The following is a 26,882-nucleotide window of genomic DNA, read 5'->3' as shown; positions in this document are numbered from 1 at the left end:
TACCAAAAGTGGAGGCCACGTACAAACGGAGACTTATCATGACGTATGTATGTATTTTTGCCGTAAAACGAAATGACGCAAGTCACTTTTTTATTGACTAGCTACTTATCAAACAGTATTTCATCTTGGACTAATTAGATGCCTGGGGCGGCCTCATAAAGCGGAAATCCTTAGCCTGCTCCGGTTACCTGCCAACATGCCGTTTCCACTCTACCTCAGCGAACAGTTGAATACCAGACCGGACGCTTTGCCTATCTAGGTACCTACTTAAGTTAACTACCAGACTGGGTACCTGGAAAATAGAGCCATGAAGCTGCTAGCTCCTCGTCACGTGATGAAGCTGAGCATCACCAACCACCTCCTTTTTAGCCCGTGACGGTGTATCACCAAGGTGGAGTCTAGGCACAAGTCACGGAACATGAAAAAGGCGGACTAAACCATTTTCGTTACCCTTGACTGGATGGCAGTCACTCGTTTCCGTTTGCGCTGCGTCAAGCATGGATGCGACTAATCCTGGAAGGACCAGCAGCTCGGGGCTGAAGAGGGATCATCGCGTGGCCGGCAACCCCCGGCAAGGGCCAAATGCCTGGCCAGCTGCTGACAGCCAAGATGGCTAGCGAAGAAACAAGATGCAAAATTCAAGGTTCGATTATTGACAGCGCTATTGGCATTGTTGCCGTTTAGCTTAGTCGCAGCCTCATGCCGGACCCAGTAAGCTTCTTTCGGAGGCGAGTCAGCGCTATTCCCGAGTAAAGGCGAGCCAAGAACAATGTTATCGGCAAAACCGGCAAGAAAACGTGCTGGATTGGTTCCAGAACGCCACTCGGGATGATTGGAGTCAAGATCCATGTACGGAGTACAGCTCCCGCAATCAGATTACGGCGCGGCATCCTTGCGTCACCATCTTATCAGATCCTCTTTTGACGCCGGTGCCTCGACGGGCCAATCGCGTGACCACGACGGGCCGACTAACGAGTCACTAATGGCTGTGGAGATGGAGAGAAATTCTCTGCAGTCCTCCGGATGAGGTTGCACGCGCGGTGGGCTGGCAGCAGAGCCCGGCCGCTGCGAGTATTTACTCGCCCGGGGCCCTCGCAACCACGCCGTCCTGGGCGCGGCAGCGAGAACCATTCTGCGAGACAGGTTGAGTGTTTCCGCTGCCAAGATGCACACGACCAAGAACGCCGACCCCCGGACGCCCGGCCAGGCAGGGCTGTTTCCACCGGCGGACGCTGCCGAGGAGTTCAAGTCGAAGCCCGGCCACGGCCACGGCCAGGAGGCGTTTCCCAGCGACGCCGACAATGCCAGCCTCGAGGAGAAGAACGAGAGGGAAGTCCAGCAGCATCCGCAGGAGGTCACGGCCAGCGCCGAGCTCGGTGTCCAAAAGGCCGAGGCCGCCGCCCTCGTCTGGACCAAGAAGACGGTCTACTGCACCTATGCGTGGTAAGCAGCCCCCCTTGGACGTTTTGGTCCGTCATCACCCGACTCACGCGGTCCCCCGTGCGCAGGATCTGGCTCTGCTTCTTCATGCTGGCTTTCCAGCAGGCCATTCTCTTCAACGTCACGGCGACGGCGTATGCCGACTTCGCGTCGGCGCCGGCCATCGCCACGGCCTCGATCCTGTCCAACATCATCGGCGGGGTCTTGAAGCTGCCCATCGCCAAGACGCTCAACATCTGGGGCCGTGCCGAGGGCTACCTGGTCTTCTTCGGCGTCTACCTGCTTGGCATGGTCATCCTGGCGTCCAGCGGCGGGCCCGACAGCTACGCCGCCGGCTACGTCTTCTACTGGATCGGCTACGACGCCATCTACCTCATCCTGGACATCTTCGTCGCCGACACGTCGGGCCTGCAGAACCGCGCCTTTGCCTTCTCCTTTGTGTCGACGCCCTTCATCTGCACCGCCTTCACCGGCCCGCTGGCCGCCCAGGCCTTCCTGAGGCACAGCACCTGGCGCTGGGCCATTGGGTGCTTCGCCATCATCCAGCCCTTCGTCTTCGTGCCCCTGGCCGTCGTCTTCAAGTTCTACCAGAAAAAGGCCGAGCGCCTGGGCATCTACAAGCACCAGCCGAGCGGCCGCACCGCGCTCCAGTCCGTCCTCCACTATGTCCACGAGTTCGACGTCGTCGGCGCCGTCATCCTCATGGCCGCCTTTGTGCTCTTCCTGCTGCCCTTCAGCCTCGTCAGCTACGGCCGCGCCACCTACGCCAGCGCCACCTTCATCGCCATGGTCGTCGCCGGCATCGTGCTGTTCCCCGTCTTCGCCGCCTGGGAGAAGTGGTTCGCCCGCACGCACTTTATCCGGTGGGAGCTCTTCAGGCAGAGGACCGTCCTGGGCGCCTGCTGCATGGCCGCCCTGTCCTTCTTCAGCTTCTACTCGTGGGACCTCAACTTTTACAGCTTCGTCCTCGTCGTGTACAACCTCAGCTACAGCGACACCGGCTACATGACGCAGATTTACAATGTCGGCTCCTGCTTCTGGGGCGTCGTCTTTGGCCTCTGGGTCAAGTACACCAAGCACTTCAAGTGGACCGTCCTCGGCTTCGGCCTGCCGCTCATGATTCTCGGCGCCGGTCTGATGATTCATTTCCGCGGCCAGGACGCGGACATTGGCTACATCGTCATGTGCCAGATCTTCATCGCGTTTGGCGGCGGCACCATTGTCATTGGCAACAGCATGGCCGTCATGGCCGCCAGCGACCGCGACGGCGTCCCCATGATGCTCGCCGTGCTCAACCTGTTCGCCAGCATTGGTGGCGCCATTGGCGACGCCGTCTCCGTCGCCATCTACTCGAGCACCTTCCCGGAAGCCCTTCGCTCCAGGATTCCCCAAGACATGGCTGACCAGGTGGACAAGATCTACCTCGGCGGCTATCTCGCCCAGGTTACGTACCCTGTGGGCTCGCCTACTCGAGATGCCATCAACTACGCCTGGGGGCAAAGCCAGCGGTATGGCTCCATTGCTGCTACCGCCATTCTGACACTGGGCATTCCTGCTATTGCAATTTGGAAGAACTACCGGGTGGATAAGAAGCAGAACAAGGGTACTGTTATTTAAGCAGCTCATGCGTGGCGTATTTCGCTTGGCGGTGCGTTGATAGTTGGGATTTGACGACTGCGTGAGTAGGCGGCGCGGTTCAATTGGGTCAGAGCACAGGAATTGAAAGAGTTTAGCAAGACTTGTAGAAATGCTAGAAAGTCACAACAAAGCCTGCCGAATGCACTAGTACCCAGCGATGTAACCAGCCAGCAATACTCTCCAGGCCTAAACAAAGCCACCAGACTGTTCTGTAGTCTTCTTCTCATTAGCTCTTTGTCGAGCCGTCGCCTCCAGTTGTAGGTTTCCTAGCACTAATGGCAACATATCTCCAGTACTTTTGCGCATAATATCCACGCGCGCCACCAATCGCATTCACAAAGTACTTTTCAAGACAAAACAACATAATAAAGTAGTAAGGAATTGCCAATAAAAGCCAAAACAATCAAAGCATTAGGCGTACGTTCTCCAAATAGTCGTGCTCCTTGACATCTATAAAACCAGCTTCCTCAAGTATCTGCTTATAATAGCCTCGCTTAGCGCGCTGCCACGTAGGCATGGCGCTATACTTACTCACCTCCCTCATAAGCTTAGCCAGCGTCTTCCCAATGACCTTATTGGACTCATAGTCATGGTCATATTCATGCATGGCGATATGCCCACCAGGTCAGAGGATACAATAGAAGCCCTTAATAGCCTCAAGCGGATCCATCACATAGACCAGGGTTTCTATCGTATAGACCCCGTCATGGCTCTCCAAGAGTAATATCTCAAGGTGGTGGTAATCTATCTTCTAGACAGATATAAGAGAACAAAGGGCGCCGGATTAGGCGATATTACGCTTCACCTTAGTAAGGTGGTGATCTAGGACATTAATGGCAGTTACGCGCAAGCCCTGACTTGCCATGTACAGAGCAACATATCCAACTCCACAGCCGGCGTCTAAGACTTACAAGCCCGGCGCCAAGGCAAGGAGTTTGTGTATCTTTTCCTCCATCCGTCGCAAGGGGCCGCCAAGCAGAAATACCTAGTGCGTGTCCTTTTCCCAGTATCCAAAGTGGCGGGTGTTGCCTAGGAGGAGCCGGTAGCCGATTTATGACTCGAACGACTTGTAGAGACTCTGAAGGGCGGGATTGTCGTTTATCACTGGCTCTGACTCGGCTGCCGGCGTCTTTGAAGACATGTTGAAAAGTAGAAAATGCAGACTTTAAAAAGTTGGATGCTGGAGAGGGCAAAGTGTGGCCGAGAGCAGGGGCTTGCCTGGGCTAGGAAGCTTGGTGATGATAGACGAGGAGGAGGAGAGGACTGAAATGGGACTTGGACGCGGTAGAAAGGCATGACGGCACACTTTGGGGTTTTGAATGCCAACAGTTCTTTGTTTGGGGCGTTGCCCGGACCGTGCTCTGCATGTGAACGAGAGTGTAGACCAAGAACTGACCATTGCTCACCTACCTAGGTACGTGACCCGACCCGGCCTGTGTAACATTGAATTGGCCTGATGATTGCTCTTGTTGACTCTTTTCGGTGTTCCTAGTGGAGTTGGGAGTGGACTTTAATTTCCCTCGGCTTTCAATGTTACCTACATGCATACGGTTAACCCATCGTAGTGTATAGGATATTGACAGTTAATTACGAGAAAGTAATGGTCAGGTTAGGTAGGCGAGCAATGGTCGGGTGGTATGCATTCTCGGCGCGGTTGCAGTGACTGAGGTTAAATACGGCAATTATTGAATCTATAGTAAAATCTCATCAAGTCATTATCCACTTGCCAAACTCTGGCGGTCTATGTTCCAACATTTCGACCGCGAATGCGAGGCGGACCCAACTCCCTTCGTATCTCTTCCAACTGTTCCAAGCCAGTCTGTGCCTTGGACTTTTTAGACGTTCTCTTTCCAGGTTTCGTGTAACTCCCGAGGAAGTCGTCCAGAATTCCGTCAAAGTCTCTTCTCGTAGGTCCAACGACGCTAGATGTTGATGCCTGGGAAATAGAAGCCATGTCGTCCTCTGGGTCTTCCAGATACGATTCCTCAATCTTGTCGAACCTGGCGTCCAGAAGAGACATTTGCTCTGTGCGCACAAGCGATGACGATGTCATGGAGTAGTTGGACGCGTCGGTCAAAGCACCCTTTCTCTTCTTCTTTCGACCGCCATTTGTGGTGGTCGTCCAAGTGGACTGGAGTTCGGAGTGGGACGGCGCAGCGCGAGGCTTGCCAGACTTTTGTTCCTTTTTGAATTGCTTAAAGTCCTCCATCCAGTCTTGTGACGGCCCGACCTCGGGGTGCTCTGGCACTGCAACGAGCTCTGGTATTACTTCCTTGTACTCCTTTGTGGGCTTGGCGGTATCATCCGACTCCCAGCCATCTTCATCCTCGTCGAAAAAGTCGGCGTCATCAAATTCACCATCTTTGATCTCCTGTCCGTCTTTTGTGAGGTTTTTGAAAATATCGTCGTCCTCGTCGTCTACGTAAGCCTCGTCATCCAAGGCCTCGAGAACCTCCCTTAATCTAGGGTCCATGTCCGGCTGAAATCCGCGAATCGAATCAGGGACATCTTGTTGGGCCTGGTAGGTGACCCGGGTGAGGTTCTTTGAGGGCAGCATTTCATCCTCAAATAAGTCGCCCGACTTTTGCTCCAGATCCATTTTCTTCAGCGCATCTTCTAATGATTCCTTTTGTTTCCCCTTACTCTTGGTATTCGCCTCGATGAAAACAACCTCCCCACTGGACGCCGAGTTGAGATCGCGCAAATGCTGCATATAATCGTATTCGGTATCATCGAAGTAGACTCCGTAGCTAGCAGCCTCGCCTTCGTTGGCTCGAATTGCGGCGGCATCAGAGCCAAATTCTGACGCCAAATCGTCGAGATGTTTCACTTTTGAGGAGCCAGGCTTTGGCTGGGTCGGGTTCAACACCATGGCCGGGGCCGTCGAGTCGTGGATGAGAGGGTCATTTTGCGGTCGATGGACCAGCGTAAAATGCTGGGCCGTCTTCTTGTCGCTATATTCACGGATGAAAAGTTAGAATCGTTCTTCGTATATTACTGTAGTGTAAGGGAGTTTAACGCACATCCACTTTCCTCGAGGCATCTTAGCGATATGCTCCTTTGTTTTTTTTTTGATGGGATCAAACTCTGACGGCTATAGAGGTGGTGGAATGGGGTTCCATAGATTTTGGGGCCGCAGTCACAAAAATTTTGAACTGTTGTTTTGTACCGTGTGCGATCCGATAACACTGTATGTGAGTGACATTTTCGCGGGTAGCTGCACAGTGCCAGATTAAAGGCCGGCCCTATCGCGGAAAATTTGCCCCTCCATTCGTGACGCATTAATCAGCCAGCATTGCGGGCAGTGAAGAAAGAAAGTCTGACACCCAAAGCTGATCTGCATCCTTCACACCAAATATCCTTGGTGAGCAGATCCTTCCCCTCAAGTTGGACTTGTTTCTCAAGCGGGAAGACAATACCATCAAAAGAAACACATCGCATTTTGATTCCACCTCGGCAGAGCCGCGACCGTCAACATGGTTCTGGCAAAATCGAAGAAGAGCGTGGGGCTTGGCAATACGTTGATGAATGATCGTTTCGGCAAAGGCAAGGGAAGCGACAGAAAGAAGCAGTCTTCCATCACTAGAACTAATCACGCCACCGGTGAACAGTATCTTGTCAACGAGAAGCAAGATGCCTCCTGGGTCAAGATGCGCTCCGTCACGGAGCAGGGCGCTCTGGATGAATTTTTGGCAACGGCGGAGCTGGCGGGAACTGATTTTACTGCCGAGAAGATGAACAATGTGAAAATTATTCATACCGACCAGAAGAACCCGTATCTCCTCTCTGCCAACGAAGAGCGCACTGTACTTGGCAAGCACAAGATGCACAGAGGTCGTCTGACCGTCCCCAGAAGACCACACTGGGATTCCACCACCACACCGCAGGAACTGGATGCCAGAGAAAGAGACGCCTTTTTAAGCTGGAGGAGGGGGCTTGCAGAGCTGGAAGAGAACAATGATTTGCTCATGACGCCCTTTGAGCGAAATTTGGAAGTCTGGCGCCAATTGTGGCGAGTTATTGAGCGATCCGACCTCATTGTGCAGATTGTGGATGCTAGAAATCCGTTGCTCTTCCGCTCTGAAGATCTCGAGATCTATGTCAAGGATGTTGATCCGAAGAAGGAGAATCTGCTTTTAATCAACAAGGCAGATATGATGACTCTGGCTCAAAGAAGAGCGTGGGCTAAACACCTGAAGAAAGCTGGCATCGCCTACAAGTTCTTTTCAGCTCAGTTGGCGAAGGAGCTGAATGAAGCAAGGGACGAAGATGGTGGATCAGAGGACGAGGTGGAAAAGCCATCCTCCCACAGTGCCGGCAAACAGCCCGCAACGGGCGAGGACTCGTCGGAAGAGGAAAGCGAGGATGATGGCGGTGCTCCAACTGCAGTTGATGAAGATGAGGACACCCAGATTCTCACCGTTGAAGAGTTAGAGGACATATTTCTCCAACATTCTCCCAAAGATGCAGGTGGGTTGCCAAGTGCTTCATGGCCATTGAAGAAACAAACTAATCATGACTAGCATCGGATCACAAATTACAAGTAGGATTGGTTGGATACCCCAACGTCGGAAAATCATCCACCATCAACGCTTTAATAGGCGCCAAGAAGGTTTCAGTCTCATCAACACCCGGAAAGACCAAGCACTTCCAGACGATCCACTTGAGCGAGAATGTCATTCTCTGCGATTGCCCCGGTCTCGTGTTTCCCAACTTTGCCTTTACCAAAGCTGATCTTGTCTGCAATGGCGTGTTGCCCATCGATCAAATGAGAGAGTACACCGGCCCCGTAGGGTTGGTCACTCAGCGAATCCCACAGAGATTCCTCGAGGCCATCTATGGCATTCAGATCAAGACACGCCCCCTCGAGGAGGGTGGCAGTGGTATCCCGACTGGAGAAGAACTGCTGCGCGCGTATGCAAGGGCCAGAGGCTTCCAAACTCAAGGCCTAGGTCAGCCCGACGAGGCCAGAGCATCTCGCTACGTCCTGAAGGACTACGTCAACGGCAAGCTGCTCTTTGTGCACCCACCGCCAGGAATCGAGGACGCCAAGGCCTTCAATCGAGAGCTGTACAGCGAATTCAACCTCCCTGAGAAGCGGCGCGCCGCGCTCGCTGCTGCGACCGAGGCCATGTCGCTGAAGGACGACGACAGCGTCACAGTTGACTCTGACATGATATCCATCCCCGCGGGCCCAAAGACGGAGAAGCTCGACGCCCGCTTCTTCGGTCCTGACAAGTCCCAGGGCCACATCGCCATGCCTTTCAACCACAAATACACCGAGCAGGGCCAGGCTGCTGGCAGAATGCTTACTGGAAGAAAGGCCCGCACCGTCGTTGCGTTGGAGAACGGGATAGACCCGAAGGACGTGCAACTATTGAGCAGCAAGAAGCACTTCAAGGGCGGGGCTAAGAATGGCAAAAGCAAGAAGCACAGATACATGAACACGGATGACTAAATAGCAACTTGAGTATTTAAATTAAGCAAAAGTATCGACAAAAAAAAAGTAAAGGTATTGTGGCTGCCCAATCGGCCTTTTCAACTCCGACGCTATATAAATGATGTCTCCCACACAAAGTATTTTACTTGTCCCATATATTCCTAGCCTGATGGTATTCCGGCACCAAACCCCCAGCGCATGATATTTACACCAAACCCCACCGATGAAGGTCAGGTCCTGTCCTTTCAACACTCTTCCTCATCCATCCCTTTTTTCCGCCGCACGGCAAAGGTAGCGCTCCGCGGGAAGAACAGCGGCGGCACCGAATGCGTATGCGTCAGGAGCAGCACCACGAACCACACGAGGCAAATCGTCGGCAGCAGCCACGGGCTAAAGAGGTACTTGTCCAGCGTGACTTCGTCCACCTGGACGGCGGTGACGAGCGCCAGGCCCAACGCCAGCAGGAAGTAGACGATGGCGCGTACGACGGGCCATGGTTTCCAGGGGGTGAGGCGCGAAACGATCGTGAGGAGGGTCATGAAGGCGAGGCACGCCCCGGACGCGACGTACCCGTAGGTAAACTGTTCCTCGTTAGTATTTTACGGTACGCGCAACGGCCGTGGGCGAATGGATGTAGAGAAGACAGGGCCGCACTTACCACGAGCTGAAACCGGTCCCAGGTGTCGTTGTTGATGGTCGTTGCGAAGCCGCCTCCCATGGTGTCAACGGTGACATTCTTATTCTTGTCCTGGTCGATAAACTCCTGCGTGAGATCGACGTCAAACGTGGCAAACAGGCTGTTCTCCATGGTGACGGCGAGGGTTGTGAGGACGTTGAAGACAAACTCGGTCGTGTTGGCCGGGGGCAGGTCGGCCTCGGCTTTGGTGGCAGAGAACCTGGCCAGCTGGGGCCAGTAGTCGTCCGGGATGGCGGTGATGTTTTCGAGGGTGGTGTTGATGGTCTCGATGAGGTCCTGCCACTTGGGGTTGTACTCGGCGAAGAACTTGCTCACCTCGGCCGAGATGTTGGCGTGGACAGCGGCGCTGGTGGCGCGGGAGAGGGCGTCCACGTCGGCGGTGATCCAGTCGGCGCGGAAGTTGTTGAGGACGTCGACGATCTTGGCCCACAGGATGAACTGGGTGAAGCCCTGCATGAAGAGGACCATGGCCAGGTGGAAGGGGAAGTGGAGGACGGCCCAGGTCTGCTGCCGCCAGCCGGGGAGGTGCTGCGACTTCATCCAGTCGAAGTAGACGAGGAAGACGAAGTAGGTTGTCGAGGCGCCGGCGGTGACGATGCCAATGATGAGGGGGTCTAGACTTGCCTGTTAGCATGTTGCAGAGCTCACGGCGGGGAGAAGACCGTACTCCACGCCTCGGGCGACTTGACTATCGTCACGACCTTTTCGGCCAAGACTACGATGCCGTCGCCGAGGATGATGATGGTCAGGAGGCTCATGCGGCCCATGAGATGGGTCTTTGTGAAGCTCAGGACGTCGTGGTACAGCCCGAGGCCAAAGGAGAAGAGGGCCTCGGCGGCGCAGATAATGTACCATGTGATGAAGACGTGGCTGTGGTGGTGCTGGAGGTGGAACGAGATGCCGAGATAGATGAGGGCCGCGAGCAAGTGCACGGCGATTTGGGCGTAGAATGCCGATCGGACCTTTTTGAACTTGCGGACGTGCCACAATATGCTGCTGTACTCTGCAGCCAGGCAGAGGCGGGAGATCATCAATATGAGTGCTGTGGGAAGACGGATTAGTCCTTTTTTTTCTTTCCTTTGGCGCGGGAAGAAGGCATACACATGGCTTGCAAGGTGCCCTGGTGGTTATTTTCCTCGGGTCTAAAGTTGGGCGCGACGACTGCGAAGCCGACCATGACGCCGAGATGGACGGCTCGTGCGACTCGTTCTATGAGCGAGTCAGTATGTGATCCCTCTTCAAGGACACCGGTTGGCCTGGTCGTGCGCATACCAAAAATGCTGTCCGTCACAAAGCGAACGTCGTAAAGCGCCACGGCGAGCCAAGTAAACCACAGCACCCTACCAAACGGTCAGCAAAGACAAAAGAGGTCGTCGTTGGCTGGGGGAACGGACGTGAAATAGCCAATGTAGCCGGCAATTCTGGTGCTGCTGGTGACGGACTGGTTCTTGGAAAAGACGGTGTAGCTGGCGGCAAAGAAGAGGTCGAAAAAGATCTCGAGCATGTTTGCTTGCTCATGCTACATCCGTCGACGAGGTCAGCATGTTTCTGTTCTTGTGGCCCCCGTGATGCCGGGAGCTGTGAGAAAGACGCAGCACGAACCCTTTGAAACTCTGGAGCATCGTCTCTGTACCGGTCACCGAAGGTGCTCAAATTTGGCTCGTCGGCGAGTTTGTCGTCGCTCTTGACCAGCGGGCTCTTGATGAGCTTGAGCTTCTGCTGGGGAGCAGCGGCGTCATGGCCGTGCGTGGCAGCCATTTGCGAGATGGCCCTCAGGAAGCTCAACATGGTGGCTTCAGATGCAATATCCCCATGAGATTTGCAAGTCGATAGACAAAGTGCCGTTCCCAAGGTTTTTCAATATTGTCTCTTGGAAGCGTTAAGGGGCGCCGATACCCGACTGCATTATTCAAGCGGCCGGCAGTTGCAGGCCTCCATTGACTCTGTGGTGCTGGACGGTAGGGCTGATGGGGTAACAGTGGCTCTTTGACCCATTCCATCTTCAAGGATGCTGTCGTACCAGGGGGGTTCATGTTGAGTTTAAAGTCTTGGACTGCGGTCTGTCAATGCAACGGGTATGAACCCACAGGGTTCCAGGGTCACGAGGCGGGAGACGCCGTCAACGAGCAGGAACAGGACTGGAAGTTTGTTCGCATCACGACGGCTTGAAGCAATGCAGTCGTAGGACCTGTTCCGAGGGGACATGGGGAATCCTCGACTTCAATGTTCCTACATTCATCATCAGCCACACCATCTCCCGCCATCGGCGAGGACAGACGAACCATGATTATCAGATGTGCATACCACGGTCGTGTCAAAAAGCTTGCCATGACTAGTTCAGCCTCAAAACTTTGCTCGATGGTTACATCTGTCTCCACCCGACAGGGCATCGGCACTCGGTCGTCTCGCAAGCGAAGCGTCATTCCCCAGTCTTCATCAACGGCGGTTCCGCCAATGAGACTCTGTCCCCGGGGTCGGGACTTCTGGAAGGGATGAAAAAGTCGTCAGATTTCCATCGCCAGCCCAACAGTCCGAAACCCACCTAACCCACCCTCGAAAGAAAATATACCGAGGTAGTAATTGGCAAAATTTCTGGACAGGGAATATCCCAGTAGCTTACGCGGCAGCAAAAATGCTTCTTTTTTCTCAATTCCTCTTGATTGGTTTTCCCTGGTTTTGTCGTCTGCATCGTCTTCAAAACCAACGCCACGCCGTTGTTGAAAACGGTTGCAGGAGGGAAATGCCTCTTGATTATGCAATACCTCGCATGTGGTCACGTGATCAGTGTCGTGCCTCGCTGATTGACCACGTGCGTCGATCGTCTGCATCTGGGACTACCCTGAATCCGAGATGGCGATTCTCATTTACTAGAATGGGCACTCTATTAGCACATGTAAACGATGACGACGGTTCAGCCATCTTCTCCTTTCGCCAAAACCCACATCATCAGCTTCTCTCATAGCGAACCTTTATCTGTTCATGTGTTGCGAGGAATATGGATGTTCTCTTTCCTACTCTCTTTGCCATATAATGACCGCCTGCATGTTTATATCCTACCGATACCAGTTTAGCGGCGTGATTACTCGCATGTTATTATCATTCAGTATCTTTTCTTTTTCAGAGCCCTACTGTCTGTTTCTGCAAGTTCTAAACTCCCTAATTGGCAGTGCTTTGGCATTCAATCTGTACTAGCCAACATTTGAAGTCTTACAGAATGAATACTAGTTGAATTACGCATTGCTTCAGAACGATAAGACGCAGCTGCCATTTTCATCTTGGCGTGATAGCTTTCCATTAATAGCATAAGGCAACGTAAACTCCACATTACATTCTCACTCATCCAATTATCGCTCTACCCAACTTAAACCGAACCCTGGCAACTCGGCGCCTCCGTTTATGGCACAGCCACGTCGGAACCATGACAGGTTGCCGGAAATGCCATGCCGCGTTGCGGACCACTTGGCAAAGCAATCTCAAGGTCACCATCGACGCGCCTGTCCAGTTGTTTCCGAGGAGCGAAATTAACATTTACCCCCGCTAATAACATGTCCAAGATGACGGTGACTTTTACGACTTTTGCGGCCAGATAAGCTCGCCGTCTTTGCCCCTGCATTGGCCGCCCTCCGGGTCCCGGAAGCGCCCGCAAATTCCACAAAAAACACGCCCTATGTCAAGCGGGGATGGGCTGGAATAATGCGAAAGAGAGACGTGTGGTGCTACAAGGGCGCGAGCAGGGTCGAGTACAACTTGGATAAAGCAGTTTTTCACAAGGAGAGTAAGAGATTCCCCCAGAAGCTAACCGAGCTATTAAGTCTTGAAGAAGTGCCGTTCCCTTGGAGTTATAAATAATGGAAATTGTACCAAGTTTGCTTGTCGTATTAATAGAGGCAGTTTTATCCGACAATAGCTTCTCACACGAAATTCGGAAGAGACGAACCAAAGTTCTGCATAAAATTACAAATTACGCAAAAGCTCAATGAAATACCTAACTAATGTAGTGGTTGTACTATTCCTTGACCCACGCACTCTCAGCCTCGGGATGGTTCTACTCCTTGAATAACCTGTATCTTCAGGGCCCCGTTGAAGCGGCTTGTGTAGCAGCCAGCGATTCGGATACAGCGTTCTGCGAGCCCTTTTCCGTCGACAAAGAGGTTAGGTAAACCCGGCTAGCTCACTTAGGATGCCGTGAATTCGAACTCGGCCACTTCGCCTATAGGCGAGTCATCCCAGTACGGGCCATCCTGGTAAAAGTTGACTTGAACCTTGTACCTCCCGGGCATCAGCCTCTCCTCGGAAACCGCGTTGAATGACAAGCGCCTGGTCATTCCTGAAGTAAGCGTCCAAACGCGCGGCTTGGAGTCGATCCTCTTCAAAGTGACTCTGGCCGTCACGTCGGCAGGATACTGAACCTTCTCGTAGTACCAGGCCGATCCCCATAAATACTGGGACCTTTCTCGAAACACGCTCAAGCTAAAGACATCTGTGTGCGTCGGAAGGCAAAATCGGAGCTTGGACCATGTCCACTCGCCTTTGCCGTACCATTCATACCACCCGCTGCAGTCATATGTCGTTGGGTCCTTGGTGTCTGGGTCCTTTTCCGATACCAGGCGATTAAACGCCTTGATCTCCACCGGGGAAGACTGCTTGGTCTAAGTATTCGTTAGCGCTGATGATAAATTCGACGACAGATTTACTCACCAAGTATGGCTTCCATTTTTGGTAATACTGGTCGGATAGCCAGAAAAGGTGTTGGACTGTTTCTAAAGCATTGTCTGGGCTTAAAGCAGTATCCCGAATCTAGCATCTTGTATTAGTATTGATATGGACGTTGATTCACTGGAGGCATACCCAGCTCTTTTGGGCATCGATCAATTTGATCTCGTGCTGCTGGATCTCACGGTCCTCTGTTTGACTCAAAGCATCGCCTAGAATAAAGGTCAATATTTCCATCGCGTCAACAGAAGCGATGGGGGGTCTTACGCAGCTGGAGAGTCTTCCGCAATTCCGTATGCTTCACCATCTCTCCCAGGAGATGGTAGGCTACAGCGCCCGCGGTAGTATAGTGCGCAATCGATTGGTTCTCGGGGAAGTTGCCAATATTCGGATACGTATCAAGAAGGGTTTGGTAGCTGTAGTCCTGAGCACAAGCCATTTCGAGAAACGTGTCTGCCCACGTCTTGGCGGTTGAAAATATTTGCTGGGCCGAGTTTTTCTCGTCCATGGATTCTGACCGGCCTTGTAGTTGTCTACCGATGTCGCCTTGATAAAAGATCTTGACTTTTACTTGTGCCTTTTTGCTTAGTTTCTCCATGTTGTTTTTCACCTCGGTGCTGAGTTGACCTGAAACCCCCCAGAAACTCAACGAGGCCTCGGCACTAGAAAAATGAGTTAGTAGCTGTTAAGTTTGTAGCCTTTGTATTCTCAAGACGTACGCGGCTTTTATTTCTTCCTTGTCAGATGCTTCGTCAAAGGTAAGCATTATTCGAGCCATTAATTTGCCTCCCATCTCAAAGCCTAGTATGCTATTAGCTTCAAGTCTTCATATATTTGAAGCAACTTACCTCTAATCCAGCGGTTGCCAAATCTTGTAGCAAATGGCCTGTCGCTGTCCTCATAAAGCTTAGTGTTGAATGTAAACTGCTCGTTGGAAACGCGACGCTGTTTGTTGATGCTTATTGACGCAATAAAGGTCAAGGAATTAGAAGAGAATGCCGACTCATCAAGATAGCTGCCTGATACGGAAGCCTCCTGACCGTAACCTGAAATACTTGTAGCCGCATTTACGCCAAGAGCCTTCAAGTACGACGTGTAGTCGGACACAAACTCAATGTGCGAGTGAATCTCGGCTTGGCATCCTTGCATGGTCATTTTCTTGTCAGAAATCATGTTTTTGGCCCCGTCTCTTTTTTCCTTGTCAGCTTCATCTTCCTGGGCCTCCTCGATGATCTTTGCAAGCTCCTCTAGCGTGGTTGGCGTAAAATATCCGTCCACGTCCACGCCAGGCATAACTGGACCTGGCTCTGTAAAATTAAACTTGCCAGTTGAGTTCTGGTTGCCAGGTCCTTCGGATCTCTTCTCCGTGTTTGTGGCTGCATCCGTAGAGGAGGTCATGACGGCTTTGTGAATTACACCTCGACCAAGAAAGGTATTATACCTACTGGCGTTAGCACGTTTAGGCCCAACATGTTACGGTTACTATACCCTTGTCCCACAGTCAATGCATCCTGATACGGCACCTTGAGTGTCAGTGACGGCCTGATAGAAAAGGCTAGCCAGAGAGCCTTTCCAACCAAAGGATAGGCTTTCATTGTGATGATCGATGGCACTGGCAGGAATTGCAAACATATACTCGATCAAGAACGGATATGGATAGCCTAGGCTGTTGCCTGTAAAGAGAGGGCTTGGTAAAGCTGGAGCTGTTTAACATTCTCAACACATGCGCCTCGGACAGGACTTATATATACGACGGCACAAGGGCAGGAGCAAGATCAAGTGCGACTTGAATGAGAATATCATTTACGAGACCTAGGCCCTTGCCGTGATTCCCAAGACGCCTGATGTCTCGCCGCAGCAGACATGCTTGGCGACTTTGACCCTGTCATTTTCCCCGTACATTATTGGCATTTAATCCATTATTTTGTCTTGTTGTATGTATACGGAAATGCCGTCAAGGCGCCTTCAAGCCAGATTCGTCCTTCTCCGCGCTCTTGGGCCCCTGAAGCTCTCCTTTTCTTGAATGGTTTTCTTCGTGTTGCGGACCAGTTTATTTGGAATCACAATCCAACCCCTGCAAGTTTCGCTATAGGCGACCTGGCGAGGAAGTTGACAAGAGCTATGCACAGGGGTTTTTATATCAATATTAATCCATTTTCATTCTAGTCCCAACACGAAATATTCACCGCCCACTTTTGTGGCACTACGGATTGACTCGGTAAAATTCCAGATATCCTCGGATTCCAAATAATAGGTGCTACCCCCAAAGACAGTGCTGACCTGCTGCCCTCGTAACGTGATGCTGCATTGATGCAGCATGTTCCCTATTTTTCTTAAAAGCCATAATTCTTACACATGCACCCCGTGTGGCGAACAGGCCGCAGTCCGACAGACCGGAACTGACCGTCTACCAGAAGTGGGTTGCTGTCTGCTTCCAGTATCCCTATTGGTTCCAAGGTGCTTAAACAACTACAAGGGGCATATTATCTCCACGTGGCTTGATAAGTCCCTGAACATACAATCTAACCCCTGTAAGATTGGCCATGAGTAACCTGATAGGGGACTATATAGAGGGGTCTCTCTGCTAATAAGAGGGCCTTTAATTTATAATAATAGCTATTAACTATAATTTGTAGGGGAGTAAATAATTTTTAATAGCTTATTAAGTACTTTTTTTACCTCGTGTACTTCTTATCTTATAAAATACTAAGGGGCTCGTGGGGGCCCCTCTGTCCCACATACTATAAGGAATAAAGCTAGTACTAAGCAGGTAATATATGATATAAAAAGTATAATATAATCTATTATACCTGATAAGATTATTAGTAGTATAATTATTATTAGCTAATTTTATAGTAAATAAAAGTAGCACTTGTCTATTCTTATCTGATTAGCTTATAACCCCTGGAATAGGTGCTCCACGAGCCCCTCGGTATTCTATGAGACAATAATCCCTTTTAATTAATTATAACCCCCCTTATCATGCCACACCTGGCTAAACTTTCAGGGTCTGAACATGTCAATATTTTCCCCCCCTTTTACGTCATGCAACTCGTCGTCATCGTTACGAGAGGCTTCTACATTGAAAAGAAAAAGCCCTTATTACCGAGCCCAGTATGTATTATACATGCACGCTCCGTTCTCTAAGCTTCCTCGGGTGTATTGTGACTTGCTTTCCGTTGTGGGCGCACGTGACTACGTAGTTGATTGACTGCGTCTCGCCAGATATTACTACATCTCCGGCGGTTTCAACACTATGAAACTTGCTCCACTACCTAAATGAATCCATGTGAGTGGGTAATCCAGAAGGGAAAAACGTGAACTGAATTTGTGAGCAGAACATAGCACTTAACATGATAGGAACTCACACTTTTACACGAGGGCGACGATCACGGGACCTAGAGCAGAAGTCTCTCACCGACTTCTTGTATTTATAGAGCTCTTTGGTCAACACGGCCTCGAGGGAAACCAAGAATCTTGAATACTAAAGACTCCTATTAAATGAATTGAGTTATTTCTCCAAGCCCTCACTGATCCCTTGTCACAGCTGGAAATGAGAGGCAGAGTAAGGTGCCACTATGAGCTGTTGTCTTCAGTTTAGCATGACGCCATCTGTCCTAGATTATTAGATACAGCCCGTATAAAATTTTATCCGTGAAATACGATGAGATAACCATTTCCCACTTAGTCCCCTCTGCTATCAGATTTTGAAAGGGTCCATGACAGCTCTGCTGAGAATTGTAGCCTTCGCAACACAATGGCCTTCACCCTAAGAAAGGCACCGGTCTTGTTTGAGTGACTTGCTACCATGTAGTGTCGGAAGGTTAGCTAAACTCTAAGTTTGTTCAGCCATCCGTATGGGGCACCATGGTCAAGCGACTTATAGTTAGCCATGTAATTTGGCTTTAAACACACGCACTAAAGACGGCGTGACACAAAGGGACCCAGACGGACTTATATAGAGGGTGTGCTCCGGCCTGCTACGTCTTGTCCACTACCATTTCTCTACATAAAACCAAACAAAGCCTGCTTCTTTCCCCATGGCTTCCAAATCTACAGTACCGTATTCTAGCCGAGCCGCTTCCCATCCGCACCCTGTCGCCAAGAAGCTTTTCCGAATTGCGGACAGCAAAAGGTCAAATTTAATTATATCGGCCGACTTTACCGACACGGAAAGTCTTCTGAAATGTGCGGATGGTAAGCACATGTGCGCGTGCTTCGTCATTGACTTGCTAACCCGGCCTTTACGAGCAGAGCTTGGACCCTACATCGCAGTCTTCAAGACCCATGTCGATATTATCCATGACTTCAGCGACAAGACTGTTTCCGGGTTAAAGGAACTTGCGGCCAAACATGACTTCCTCATCTTTGAAGACCGTAAATTCGTCGACATAGGGACGACTGTACAGAAGCAATACCACGGCGGCGCCCTCCGCATCTCCGAATGGGCAGATATTGTTAATGTAAGCCTTCTCGGGGGTGATGGCGTCGTGGATGCACTCGAGCAAGTGATTTCCGACGAGACATTCCCGTACCGTAACGAGAGAGGTCTGCTCTTGCTGGCCGAGATGACAACGGCCGGCAGCCTCGCTGTTGGTGAGTACACCCAGCGCTGCGTTGACGTTGCGAGAAGGACGGGCATGGGCGGCGCGGTGATTGGCTTCGTAGCCATGCGCAGCCTTGGTCCTGCAGGACTCGATCCTAGCTTGGCCGACGAAGATTTCGTCATCTTCACGACGGGCGTCAACGGCAGCAAATCGGGCAATGTATTGGGCCAGCGGTATCAAACGCCCGCGGCGGCTGTTGGGGGAGGTTCCGATTTTATCATTGCTGGGAGAGGCATTTATTCCGCGGAGGATCGTGTCCAGGCTGCAAAGCAATACCAGGAAGAGGGCTGGGCGGCCTATGAGGCTCGGATCTCGATGTAGGTGCTGGATTTGAGATGGATACTCCGTCAAGACTAGGACTTGACTCTGTCTTTATCACCTCTACTATGGAATGAATCGTATCACGCATGAAATGCAATGATTCCAAAACTATGGACTTATAGTAAGAACCTGGAATTCATGATGAACACCCGCCGCTGGAAGAAGTCGAGGAAGGTGTACGACAAGCTAATGAGGAAATACGCGTCTTTTTCCACCATGGTACTCGGGAATGCACCGCCTCTTGACGAAACTGAGTGACCCGCCGGTGTTGGAGTGAGTGAGGAATGGACAATCCACAGAATGAATCGCCGTCAGCTCACTTGCCATCAACGGAATACACGCTCGGGAGGTCTCGCCGTTGTGAAAAGGGACAGACGAAGTAAGCCAAGCCATGTTGACTCGAAGGCCCAATGCAGCATTTTCGTGGCACCAAAGCACAGGACGAGCAACAACACTTGATGCTGGCCGAGGTGTTTCATCATGGCAATTCGGCGAATTGGTGTACGGGAAGCGCATAACTAGCCTCAGGCCTATTGGGGTGAAGACGTTGTGTCAGAATTACCTCCATGCTTGCATACAGCAGCATTCACAAGATGCAATATATTTGTGACAGGAGTGGGTGTTGATATGATGGAATCAGGGCCACTAATTGGTCAAAGTGACGATACGTATGACGCAGCCTAAAGTGTCAGTCTTTTGACACCTCATTTCTCTCATAGCCATTACTGTGAGTGCCTCGCATTGAACTCGTGGTGCGATCCCCATGGTTTCACCTTCAAGCCCGTGCATAAATATCCTTGACCCCTTCTTATATCCCGCTGAGCTAAACTATTCCGCGAGTCAACCAGATGGCCCGGCATTATACCGACTCTAGGCTTCATAAGTGGGGTCATGATCATAATTTCATGATTCATGACAGGTCCTGAAACCGCCTGGTGCTGCTTCTATCATTTATAAGTTAATGGGTGATTTCGTGCAGAGTCATTCATGGTAGCTGCTAAAACGGAACGCGAGGCCATGGCAACTTGGCATGAATAGTGGCATCTGCTTTGCCATACCAGGTTGCAGTCGCCGACTATAAAATCATGTGCTACCGCTCATCTTTAAGACACCCCAAGATACTGCCCCCAATCAAGATTCTCCTCTGTCGTCAACCCTCACATCTCATTCATTACTCGATTTTCTTCTTCAGCTGCCAAAGAACAATGAAGCAGCATATTCTTCTCCTTGCCTCTTTGGCCGCTCTCGCCGTGGCCGCGCCCGCGCCGACCCTCGAGAAGGAAAACCTCGCGGCCTGTGGCAAAGGCATGACCCTTGTCGAAGGCCTAGGAGTCTGCAGGCCGGTTGAAGAACAAGCGGCCCAAAAGCCCGACACTTGCTTTGACGACAAGACGCCCACCAAGACGATTCTCCCTGAAGACATCCCCACTGGAATTGTGCCTCCAAGCGGGAATCTGGCAGCCCCCCAGCCGAGATGTGATGGAGGCATTGAGTTGAATGGCAGCTGTGTCTGCCCTGCTGGCACCACTCGTATTGAGGGGGGTTGCACTAAGAATGCCAATGCCGAAGCAGATGACGAGTGTTAGTGTCAGCCAAGTGCAAGACTTCTAGACGTCACCTAGCTGTACTTATATCTAGTAATAGACGTCACTTTTGACCAAAATTATAAGCATTGACTCAACATCTTTCGTGATTCAAGGTTTTGGAGAGGGCGGAAAGTGTGTTAAGGGGAATTTGGTTGGTTTGGAGGACTTGACTTCTTATACATGCTTTGCGGTTGGGCCATGGCCATTTTTGTCATGAATCTGCTTGGTATTGTAAGACTGTGAGATGGCAAGCCTTATTGTAGTACTTAGACTCAGTTAAGGCAAAGTCGTCCTGTTTTGGCAAATATGATATTCAGTGGGAGGCAAAACGTAATGCCTCAGTCCCCTGGTGCATACGGAGTATGTTACACGGAAATGGCTGGTTACACAAGGGCTACGGTCACGGGATTAGGGCAGAAGGTCCTCACCGACTTCTTGTATAAATAGACGGCTTCGGTCCCTCAAGGCCTTAAGGAAAACCAAGGACCTTTGATACCAAAGACTGTTATTAGATGAATTGAGTAATTGCTCCAAGCTAGGCCCTTGTCACAGAGTATGCTCATGGTAATTTGTTGTGCTGCTCAACAAGCTAGGTGGCGCCGAGTCCCGCCAACTTCCCTTTGTTAATAATATTCTAGGGTCTGACGTAGGAATGACGGGGCCTCGGCGCTAAATATCATTTAAATGGGGACGAGACATTTTGCTCTACAAGCATGTATGTAGTGTAGAAGTACCTGCCCTTGAAAGCAAATATGTCAACTTGTTCTTTTCGCTATGAATGTCCTAGAGAATGACGGCATAGCACAGAACAAGTCCATGTGCCATTGATGTCAGCATAAATATACGGCGCTTGCCTACACGCCCATTCACCATTTTCCACTTATCATGCACACGCACCGGACCACTTAGACTGACACACATCTGCAACGTCAGCACATAAACAGTGATGCCCACAGCTCATGGATATCTTTAAAATAGATCATGGCTTTGTCCATGTCAACGTTCGTGAGGGTAAGAGGAGTCGTAAAGTTGTGCGTAGAGGAGAAAATTCAAGCTCCCGCAGCCTTTTATTATTAACTTGCTGACAAGATGCCAATATAGAGCATTCGAAAGTTTCCAGGGTGCCAGTGTAAAGTATTATAACTGCAATCCCATTCTTCATCAGCCATGGGGTGCTAGCAGCGGCTAGATTTCATAGAATTGTGATGCAAAGATAGACCACAATCGCCAGCGAGGGCCGCGGGGATCAAGTGTGAGAATATCGGGAGAGGATACATGATCCGACTGCGAGGACAGCTATAGTCGACACTTGCTGCAGCAACGACATACACTTGATGGGTTGGCCATTGGCAGCTATAAGGGGAAAATACGCTACGGAGAGAGCCTCTAGGGTTGCTATCACAATCTGCAGAAATTCCTCGAGTCAATACCACTTACGGCTCCCCGGTTCCACGCCGCCGCGGCAGAATGGTCCAGCCCATGGCCCAAAGACATTGTCAATGGCCTCTCAGCACGCCATGTTTACCACGAGTAGGCTGCTGGGCAACCCGTATCCCATACCGTGGCCCGTGGGCAGTCGGAGTGGCAGGAGAGGGAAAAAAGGAATGCGAAATGTTGGAAGAGAAAGAAGGAGGAAGAACAGAAATCCCTCTCTAGAGCCATAAGAACAAGGAAGACCGCAGGCCGAAACTAGCCTGGCGTTGAGATCGTTCCAAGGGTCCTTTTGTCTAGGACAAGTCGCCAATTGACTTTCCTACTTGGGACTAGCCTCGGGTTTGTTGCGTCGTGAAGTGTTTGTCAGGCGGCTCACCCCGCAGCAACTGGCGCGACAGCCAACCAGCGGGCTTGCAGGCACGGAAGCAGCCGACGCTAAGAGGTAAGGGAGGGGTGTGGCGAGATGACTAAACGGCAGCTCACGCCTCTCATCTCACCATGCTCAGATGCATGCTTGAGACCGCGAACGACCATGCATTTTGGCATCGACGACAATGACAGGGCAATAATTGCCTGCTTCCGTACTAGAAGGGTCATCGACCGAGGTGTTGACATGAAAATGAGCAATCTACGCAAGAAGATATTCCTCGTATTATCCTCATATGTGTTATTTCTCTACTCCAATTGTTTTGCAGATTTCCATCATCATCATCTTCTCAAAACCGTCGCAACTCCTTATTACTTACCACCAAAACCACCAATCGCTTTTCACCGCAGGAAATCCTGTTGGTGTCTCGCGCAACCGTGGTGATTTAGGACAGGGAAATTCTTTAATATACTTAAGGTCTCTTTAGTTGTATAACGTGATATTTCGCGCTTCAACTATATAATAAGCGCTATATTCAGGCCAACATACTTCCGTGAGCCCATTGACACTCCTCACTGTTGCTCCATCCATGTGCAGGCCCTCCGGTTTGAAAAATGACTATACACCAAACCTGCGAGCCACAAATATTAGGGTCCCTAGTCGTTTGGCACTCAGGCAACCTGAGGGGGTCAAGCGGTACTTTGGGCAGCAATTTATGGCTATGCACGCACTCATATTTGTTCCTGAAAGGGGATATAATGTCATCAAGTCGTTCTTGATGCGCTTTGCAGTAGTGGTAAGTGCCGCAGTCCTCTTCCGTTGGATTATCATCATCACACTTGCTACTATCCTGAGGGCGAGGGATCCAGGGAGCGTCCACTGCCGTCTTGTTGTGAACCTGATGGCATTCTTGTAGATTTCGAAATAGAGCGTCCTTGGGCCCCTTTCCAGACTGGTACGCCTTGCATGCTTCCTGGCCCGCGCCACTCATAACTTGAAATGGGAGTGGTTCAGCCGCATCCCAGTCGGCTTCCATAGTAGGATCTCCAAAAACCCTCAGGGCGCGCACTACCAGTTGATAGTCGCCTGGTGGGAGGTAATCACCGGACTGAATTTGACCGTCCCATTCTTTGTCGTATAGCCCAATGCCGGTATACCTCTGGAGTGCTCTTGGAGAGTAACCCTTGATCGGAAAACCTCGGCTCTTGCCTAGGCGGTCAGTCATCCATTTTCGAGGCGATAGGGGAACAGCCTCGACATATACACGGCTTCCGAGAATTAGGTTAATAATGATAGAGGCTGAAAGTGTTGTGAAGCCCTTCTTGACAGTATAGCTGAATTTTGCACCACGATTACTGTCTGCATTATGCATATCGTGGTTGAAGCCTTGCAAGCTGACCCCATCAGACTCAAGAACTTGTTGCTTGTGTAACGAGCCCGCAAGGCCCATATATGGCACAGTCAGTGTCTTGCCATCAGAACTATTGATAGCGACCCAGCCAGACCATACCGGCAAGCGGTCGGCTTCAAGGCCCTTGGGATCTTTAGCCGAGATTGTAATAGTATCTGACTGGTTGGCGACTAGCTTAAGAAAAGTCTTGCTCATGTCAATAGACGCAGGAGCTTGGATATACTCTGGATTTTTAAAGTCTCTCGGTAGCCTGCGAGCGTAAATAGTGACCGCAGGAAGAATCGAGAGCTGATACGTAACCTCAAACCGAGCTTTATTAGTGACTCGAATGGTGATGGACTGAGCCCGGTGGTCTGTATCGTTAAAGGCAAGGCTCGGTGGTTCTATAAGCGTCGTCGCGTGTGCAGCTTCCCAGGCCTGGGCAAGACCCCCTCCCTACTGGACTACGGGAATGAAATGGCCATCTTTTTGGACCGCGGCCGTGGTCATGAGAAGACTCATCAGGTGCCCCGGATCGAAATCCTCCCGGCGCTCGGCAATGAGAGCCGCCATGCCCGCAACTTGTGGTCCAGCAAAGGATGTGCCGGAGCAATTGTCATAGCTGCCGTCGATTTGCGGACAAGGTATTTCATCGCCGGGTACGCCGACATTGGGCTTGATATCCAGTTCCCAGGTCGGCCCAGAGGCAGAAAGCCACGACATGCCCGCCGTGACGGCACGACTACCACCGGCCGAAGACACCATCCGGTGGGCAAATGAGTTGACTGCCAGCACATTTCGGCCAGTCGAGGGATCTAGAGAAAAGAAGAGGCCCTTCTTAGAATCATTACCATTGCCCACGATGCAAGGTATGCCACTTGCGGCGATGCGCGCCACAACAGCTGCCATGGGACACTGTGCCCAGCCGGATCCGTCAAAACCAGCCGAGGAAGCGATAATCTGTGCTCCGTCTTCCACTGCTTTAAGCCAGCCTGCTATCAAATCGTCTTCTCTGGCGTACCCCTTGGAATCCACAACTCGATATGCGGCAAGTGTCGCGCCGGGAGCCACGCCCACAAAGTTTCTCCGAGGATCGTTCCCGGCCAGCACGCCAGCAACAGCAGTTCCATGACCATTTTGATCCATGGGATCACCATACTTTCCCTCGTTCCGGACGAAATTGGCTCCGCGAGCGACTCGGCAGCCACGACCGAAGCAGCCACCCAAGGCCGGATGTGTGTAGTTGACCTGCCGCCCCGTCTACGTTAATATTTTATACAAAACCCCAAGTTTCTCTCCTTGACCATGGAAAAGGATGACTTACACCAGAATCTATGATGGCAATGGTAATGTTTGTGCCGTAGAAGCCCTCGGAATGGAGCATGTCCACCTGCGTCATGGCATGATTCCACGAAGTGTCGACGGCACGTCGATACGGCTGCCTCTTTGGGGCCGCTCGAGGCTTCAAACTATTCTCTTTGGCCTCATGTCTGAATACCTGCACCGGCCACACGTCCTTGACGCCTGCCATGTTTCTTATCTCGTCGCCCCCTAGGCCTGGCACACTAGCTGAGACGCCGTAAAAGATGCCAGAATTGAAATCATGATGTACTTGGCCATCGCGATGTTTGATACGGTGAATCAGGACGTCTTTGTCTCGGCCGTTGTGGCATTCGATGATATAGTTGTTGGGGCCTGCATATGTGTTGCCGCGATGCCCTCCCCCGTCTGCTGCCCCAGAGGAGGGAGCAAACGCCAGAGCTGCCCATACTAGAGCAGAGACGGACAGCCAAATCATGACCAAGGGGCTCAAGGAATATATTGGGTGCAGTCTGGCTATAAAGGAGTTGCCGGTAAAAGACGGCCAAGCAAAAGAAAAAGAAGAATGGCGATGATGGAATTAGACTCCTATTTGCAACACTATTGCGAATGACTATTACTGTTTGCTTGCCTACCGGACAGCTTATATATTACGTCAAGGTCTATCCTGTAGGCTGATAAGCGTGAGGGATAACTGTCGGCGTATAGTCTGTCTTCCAACAAAGCCATCCCTCAGTACAGAGTATGCCGATGTTGTGGGGAGAGGTAAATTAGCATCAACTAATTTATAAGCTAATAGGGCCATATCTCACCTTTTTGAGTCAAGCAAAGCTCTTACTGCTACCTTTTTTTGGGTCAAAAAGGGGCGTGGTACGATTATTATTTGGGGAGTATGATATTGTTTAATACAACAAGTATTGACTCGCGCAGGACAGGTCCTCCCTTATAATCTAACCCCTGTAAGTTTAACTATAAGTGGCCTGAAACGGGGGGCTATTTGTAGGGGCCTTATTATTAACAAGTATAGTTATAATTTACAATAATAGCTATGGATTATAATTTATAAAAAAGGAATAATTTTTAATAATAACTTACAAATAATTTTTTTTAATTAACTTACTAAGTACTTAATACGTTATATAGTAGTTTTTATAATTAGTTATAACTTATAACCCCTCTTATCATGTTATGCGGCTGACTTATACGACCTATACCTGGCTGAATAGTCAGGGCTTGAACTGTACGTTATCCACATGGAGCATCAGAGACTAGCGACCACTTGAGTATCCAGTTAACATCCAGTTATATCAATTGATAGTAATAAACCGCCTTGGCCGCGAATCGTAGCCTTGACGCGAGATGATTTCTGGGCCCTAGCAACAGCGCCCACCAACTCCGTCAACACTGTGTACCGATATCGCCTCCAAAATTCAACCCTGTTTCTAGATAGTACTAGTACAAATATAACCGAGGTATTAAATTAGGCTTCCTCTGTTCGTCAAATAACAAGACTCGACGCAAGGGCGCGAGTCCTCATAAGGACTATCGTTGAGTTTGAGGCAAATCACGATGTGGGTCGTAGTCGTCGTCAATTTAACCGAGGCCCTTCGGAGTTGCCTATACAGCTCTCAATAGATGAACTCTGATTGAAGCGCTTACACGTTGCAGGTATATGCGTCTCGATTAACACCCTACGAAAGCTACCGAACGCAAAGGTAGCAGGCTTTGTAGAAGTTGGGCTTCTTCTTGAACGGGTAATTGTCGAGTATAAAATCCCTGTACTCTGGTTATAGCAATGAAAATTGCCTTATAAAGGTTATCGTTATAGACCTGGTTTACTGCATCTTTAGCTGATGCAAGAGTGTAAAGGGTCAGGGGCTGAATAATTACATGACAAGAGCCTCTGGCGTGTTAGATTTGTTGATATGA

At 50.7% G+C, this 26,882-nt stretch overlaps 9 protein-coding genes across 9 annotated transcripts; 4 read left to right on the top strand and 5 right to left on the bottom strand.

Moving 5' to 3' along the window:
• Nucleotides 1-1,165: 1,165 nt before the first annotated feature.
• sit2 (Siderochrome iron transporter 2) lies at nucleotides 1,166-3,057 on the top strand (the record flags this gene model as incomplete). Its single annotated transcript, XM_014688549.1, has 2 exons — nucleotides 1,166-1,443; nucleotides 1,509-3,057. The coding sequence occupies 2 exons, from the start codon at nucleotides 1,166-1,168 to the stop codon at nucleotides 3,055-3,057; spliced, it is 1,827 nt and encodes a 608-aa protein (XP_014544035.1).
• Nucleotides 3,058-3,481: 424 nt separating this feature from the next.
• On the bottom strand, nucleotides 3,482-3,685 carry G6M90_00g108090 (uncharacterized protein; the record flags this gene model as incomplete). Its single annotated transcript, XM_066131741.1, has 2 exons — nucleotides 3,482-3,553; nucleotides 3,614-3,685. The coding sequence occupies 2 exons, from the start codon at nucleotides 3,683-3,685 to the stop codon at nucleotides 3,482-3,484; spliced, it is 144 nt and encodes a 47-aa protein (XP_065987864.1).
• Nucleotides 3,686-4,819: 1,134 nt separating this feature from the next.
• On the bottom strand, nucleotides 4,820-6,121 carry ltv1 (the record flags this gene model as incomplete). Its single annotated transcript, XM_014688550.2, has 2 exons — nucleotides 4,820-6,032; nucleotides 6,102-6,121. The coding sequence occupies 2 exons, from the start codon at nucleotides 6,119-6,121 to the stop codon at nucleotides 4,820-4,822; spliced, it is 1,233 nt and encodes a 410-aa protein (XP_014544036.2).
• Nucleotides 6,122-6,554: 433 nt separating this feature from the next.
• LSG1 (Large subunit GTPase 1) lies at nucleotides 6,555-8,536 on the top strand (the record flags this gene model as incomplete). Its single annotated transcript, XM_014688551.1, has 2 exons — nucleotides 6,555-7,548; nucleotides 7,602-8,536. The coding sequence occupies 2 exons, from the start codon at nucleotides 6,555-6,557 to the stop codon at nucleotides 8,534-8,536; spliced, it is 1,929 nt and encodes a 642-aa protein (XP_014544037.1).
• Nucleotides 8,537-8,763: 227 nt separating this feature from the next.
• G6M90_00g108060 (uncharacterized protein) lies at nucleotides 8,764-11,003 on the bottom strand (the record flags this gene model as incomplete). The annotated part of the gene is made up of 7 exons (XM_014688552.1): nucleotides 8,764-9,099; nucleotides 9,177-9,829; nucleotides 9,883-10,257; nucleotides 10,317-10,424; nucleotides 10,488-10,555; nucleotides 10,610-10,734; nucleotides 10,818-11,003. The coding sequence occupies 7 exons, from the start codon at nucleotides 11,001-11,003 to the stop codon at nucleotides 8,764-8,766; spliced, it is 1,851 nt and encodes a 616-aa protein (XP_014544038.1).
• Nucleotides 11,004-13,390: 2,387 nt separating this feature from the next.
• G6M90_00g108050 (uncharacterized protein) lies at nucleotides 13,391-15,523 on the bottom strand (the record flags this gene model as incomplete). Its single annotated transcript, XM_014688553.2, has 7 exons — nucleotides 13,391-13,864; nucleotides 13,914-14,012; nucleotides 14,064-14,140; nucleotides 14,196-14,590; nucleotides 14,648-14,729; nucleotides 14,777-15,369; nucleotides 15,417-15,523. 7 exons carry the CDS (start codon nucleotides 15,521-15,523, stop codon nucleotides 13,391-13,393), a joined length of 1,827 nt encoding a protein of 608 aa, XP_014544039.2.
• Nucleotides 15,524-17,968: 2,445 nt separating this feature from the next.
• Nucleotides 17,969-18,856, top strand: pyrG_1 (Orotidine 5'-phosphate decarboxylase; the record flags this gene model as incomplete). The annotated part of the gene is made up of 2 exons (XM_066131740.1): nucleotides 17,969-18,125; nucleotides 18,183-18,856. The coding sequence occupies 2 exons, from the start codon at nucleotides 17,969-17,971 to the stop codon at nucleotides 18,854-18,856; spliced, it is 831 nt and encodes a 276-aa protein (XP_065987806.1).
• Nucleotides 18,857-20,061: 1,205 nt separating this feature from the next.
• On the top strand, nucleotides 20,062-20,442 carry G6M90_00g108030 (uncharacterized protein; the record flags this gene model as incomplete). The annotated part of the gene is made up of 1 exon (XM_014688555.1): nucleotides 20,062-20,442. The coding sequence occupies one exon, from the start codon at nucleotides 20,062-20,064 to the stop codon at nucleotides 20,440-20,442; it is 381 nt and encodes a 126-aa protein (XP_014544041.1).
• A 2,419-nt stretch (nucleotides 20,443-22,861) lies between these two features.
• Nucleotides 22,862-25,431, bottom strand: aprE_1 (Subtilisin E; the record flags this gene model as incomplete). The annotated part of the gene is made up of 4 exons (XM_066131739.1): nucleotides 22,862-22,874; nucleotides 22,975-24,027; nucleotides 24,094-24,893; nucleotides 24,958-25,431. The coding sequence occupies 4 exons, from the start codon at nucleotides 25,429-25,431 to the stop codon at nucleotides 22,862-22,864; spliced, it is 2,340 nt and encodes a 779-aa protein (XP_065988007.1).
• Between the last annotated feature and the right edge of the window lie 1,451 nt (nucleotides 25,432-26,882).

The sequence above is a fragment of the Metarhizium brunneum genome, chromosome 7, assembly GCF_013426205.1.
Source record: "Metarhizium brunneum chromosome 7, complete sequence".
Lineage (NCBI taxonomy): Eukaryota > Fungi > Ascomycota > Sordariomycetes > Hypocreales > Clavicipitaceae > Metarhizium > Metarhizium brunneum.
Note: the sequence above shows the minus strand (reverse complement) of the source record. Positions and strands in the feature narration are given on the sequence as shown.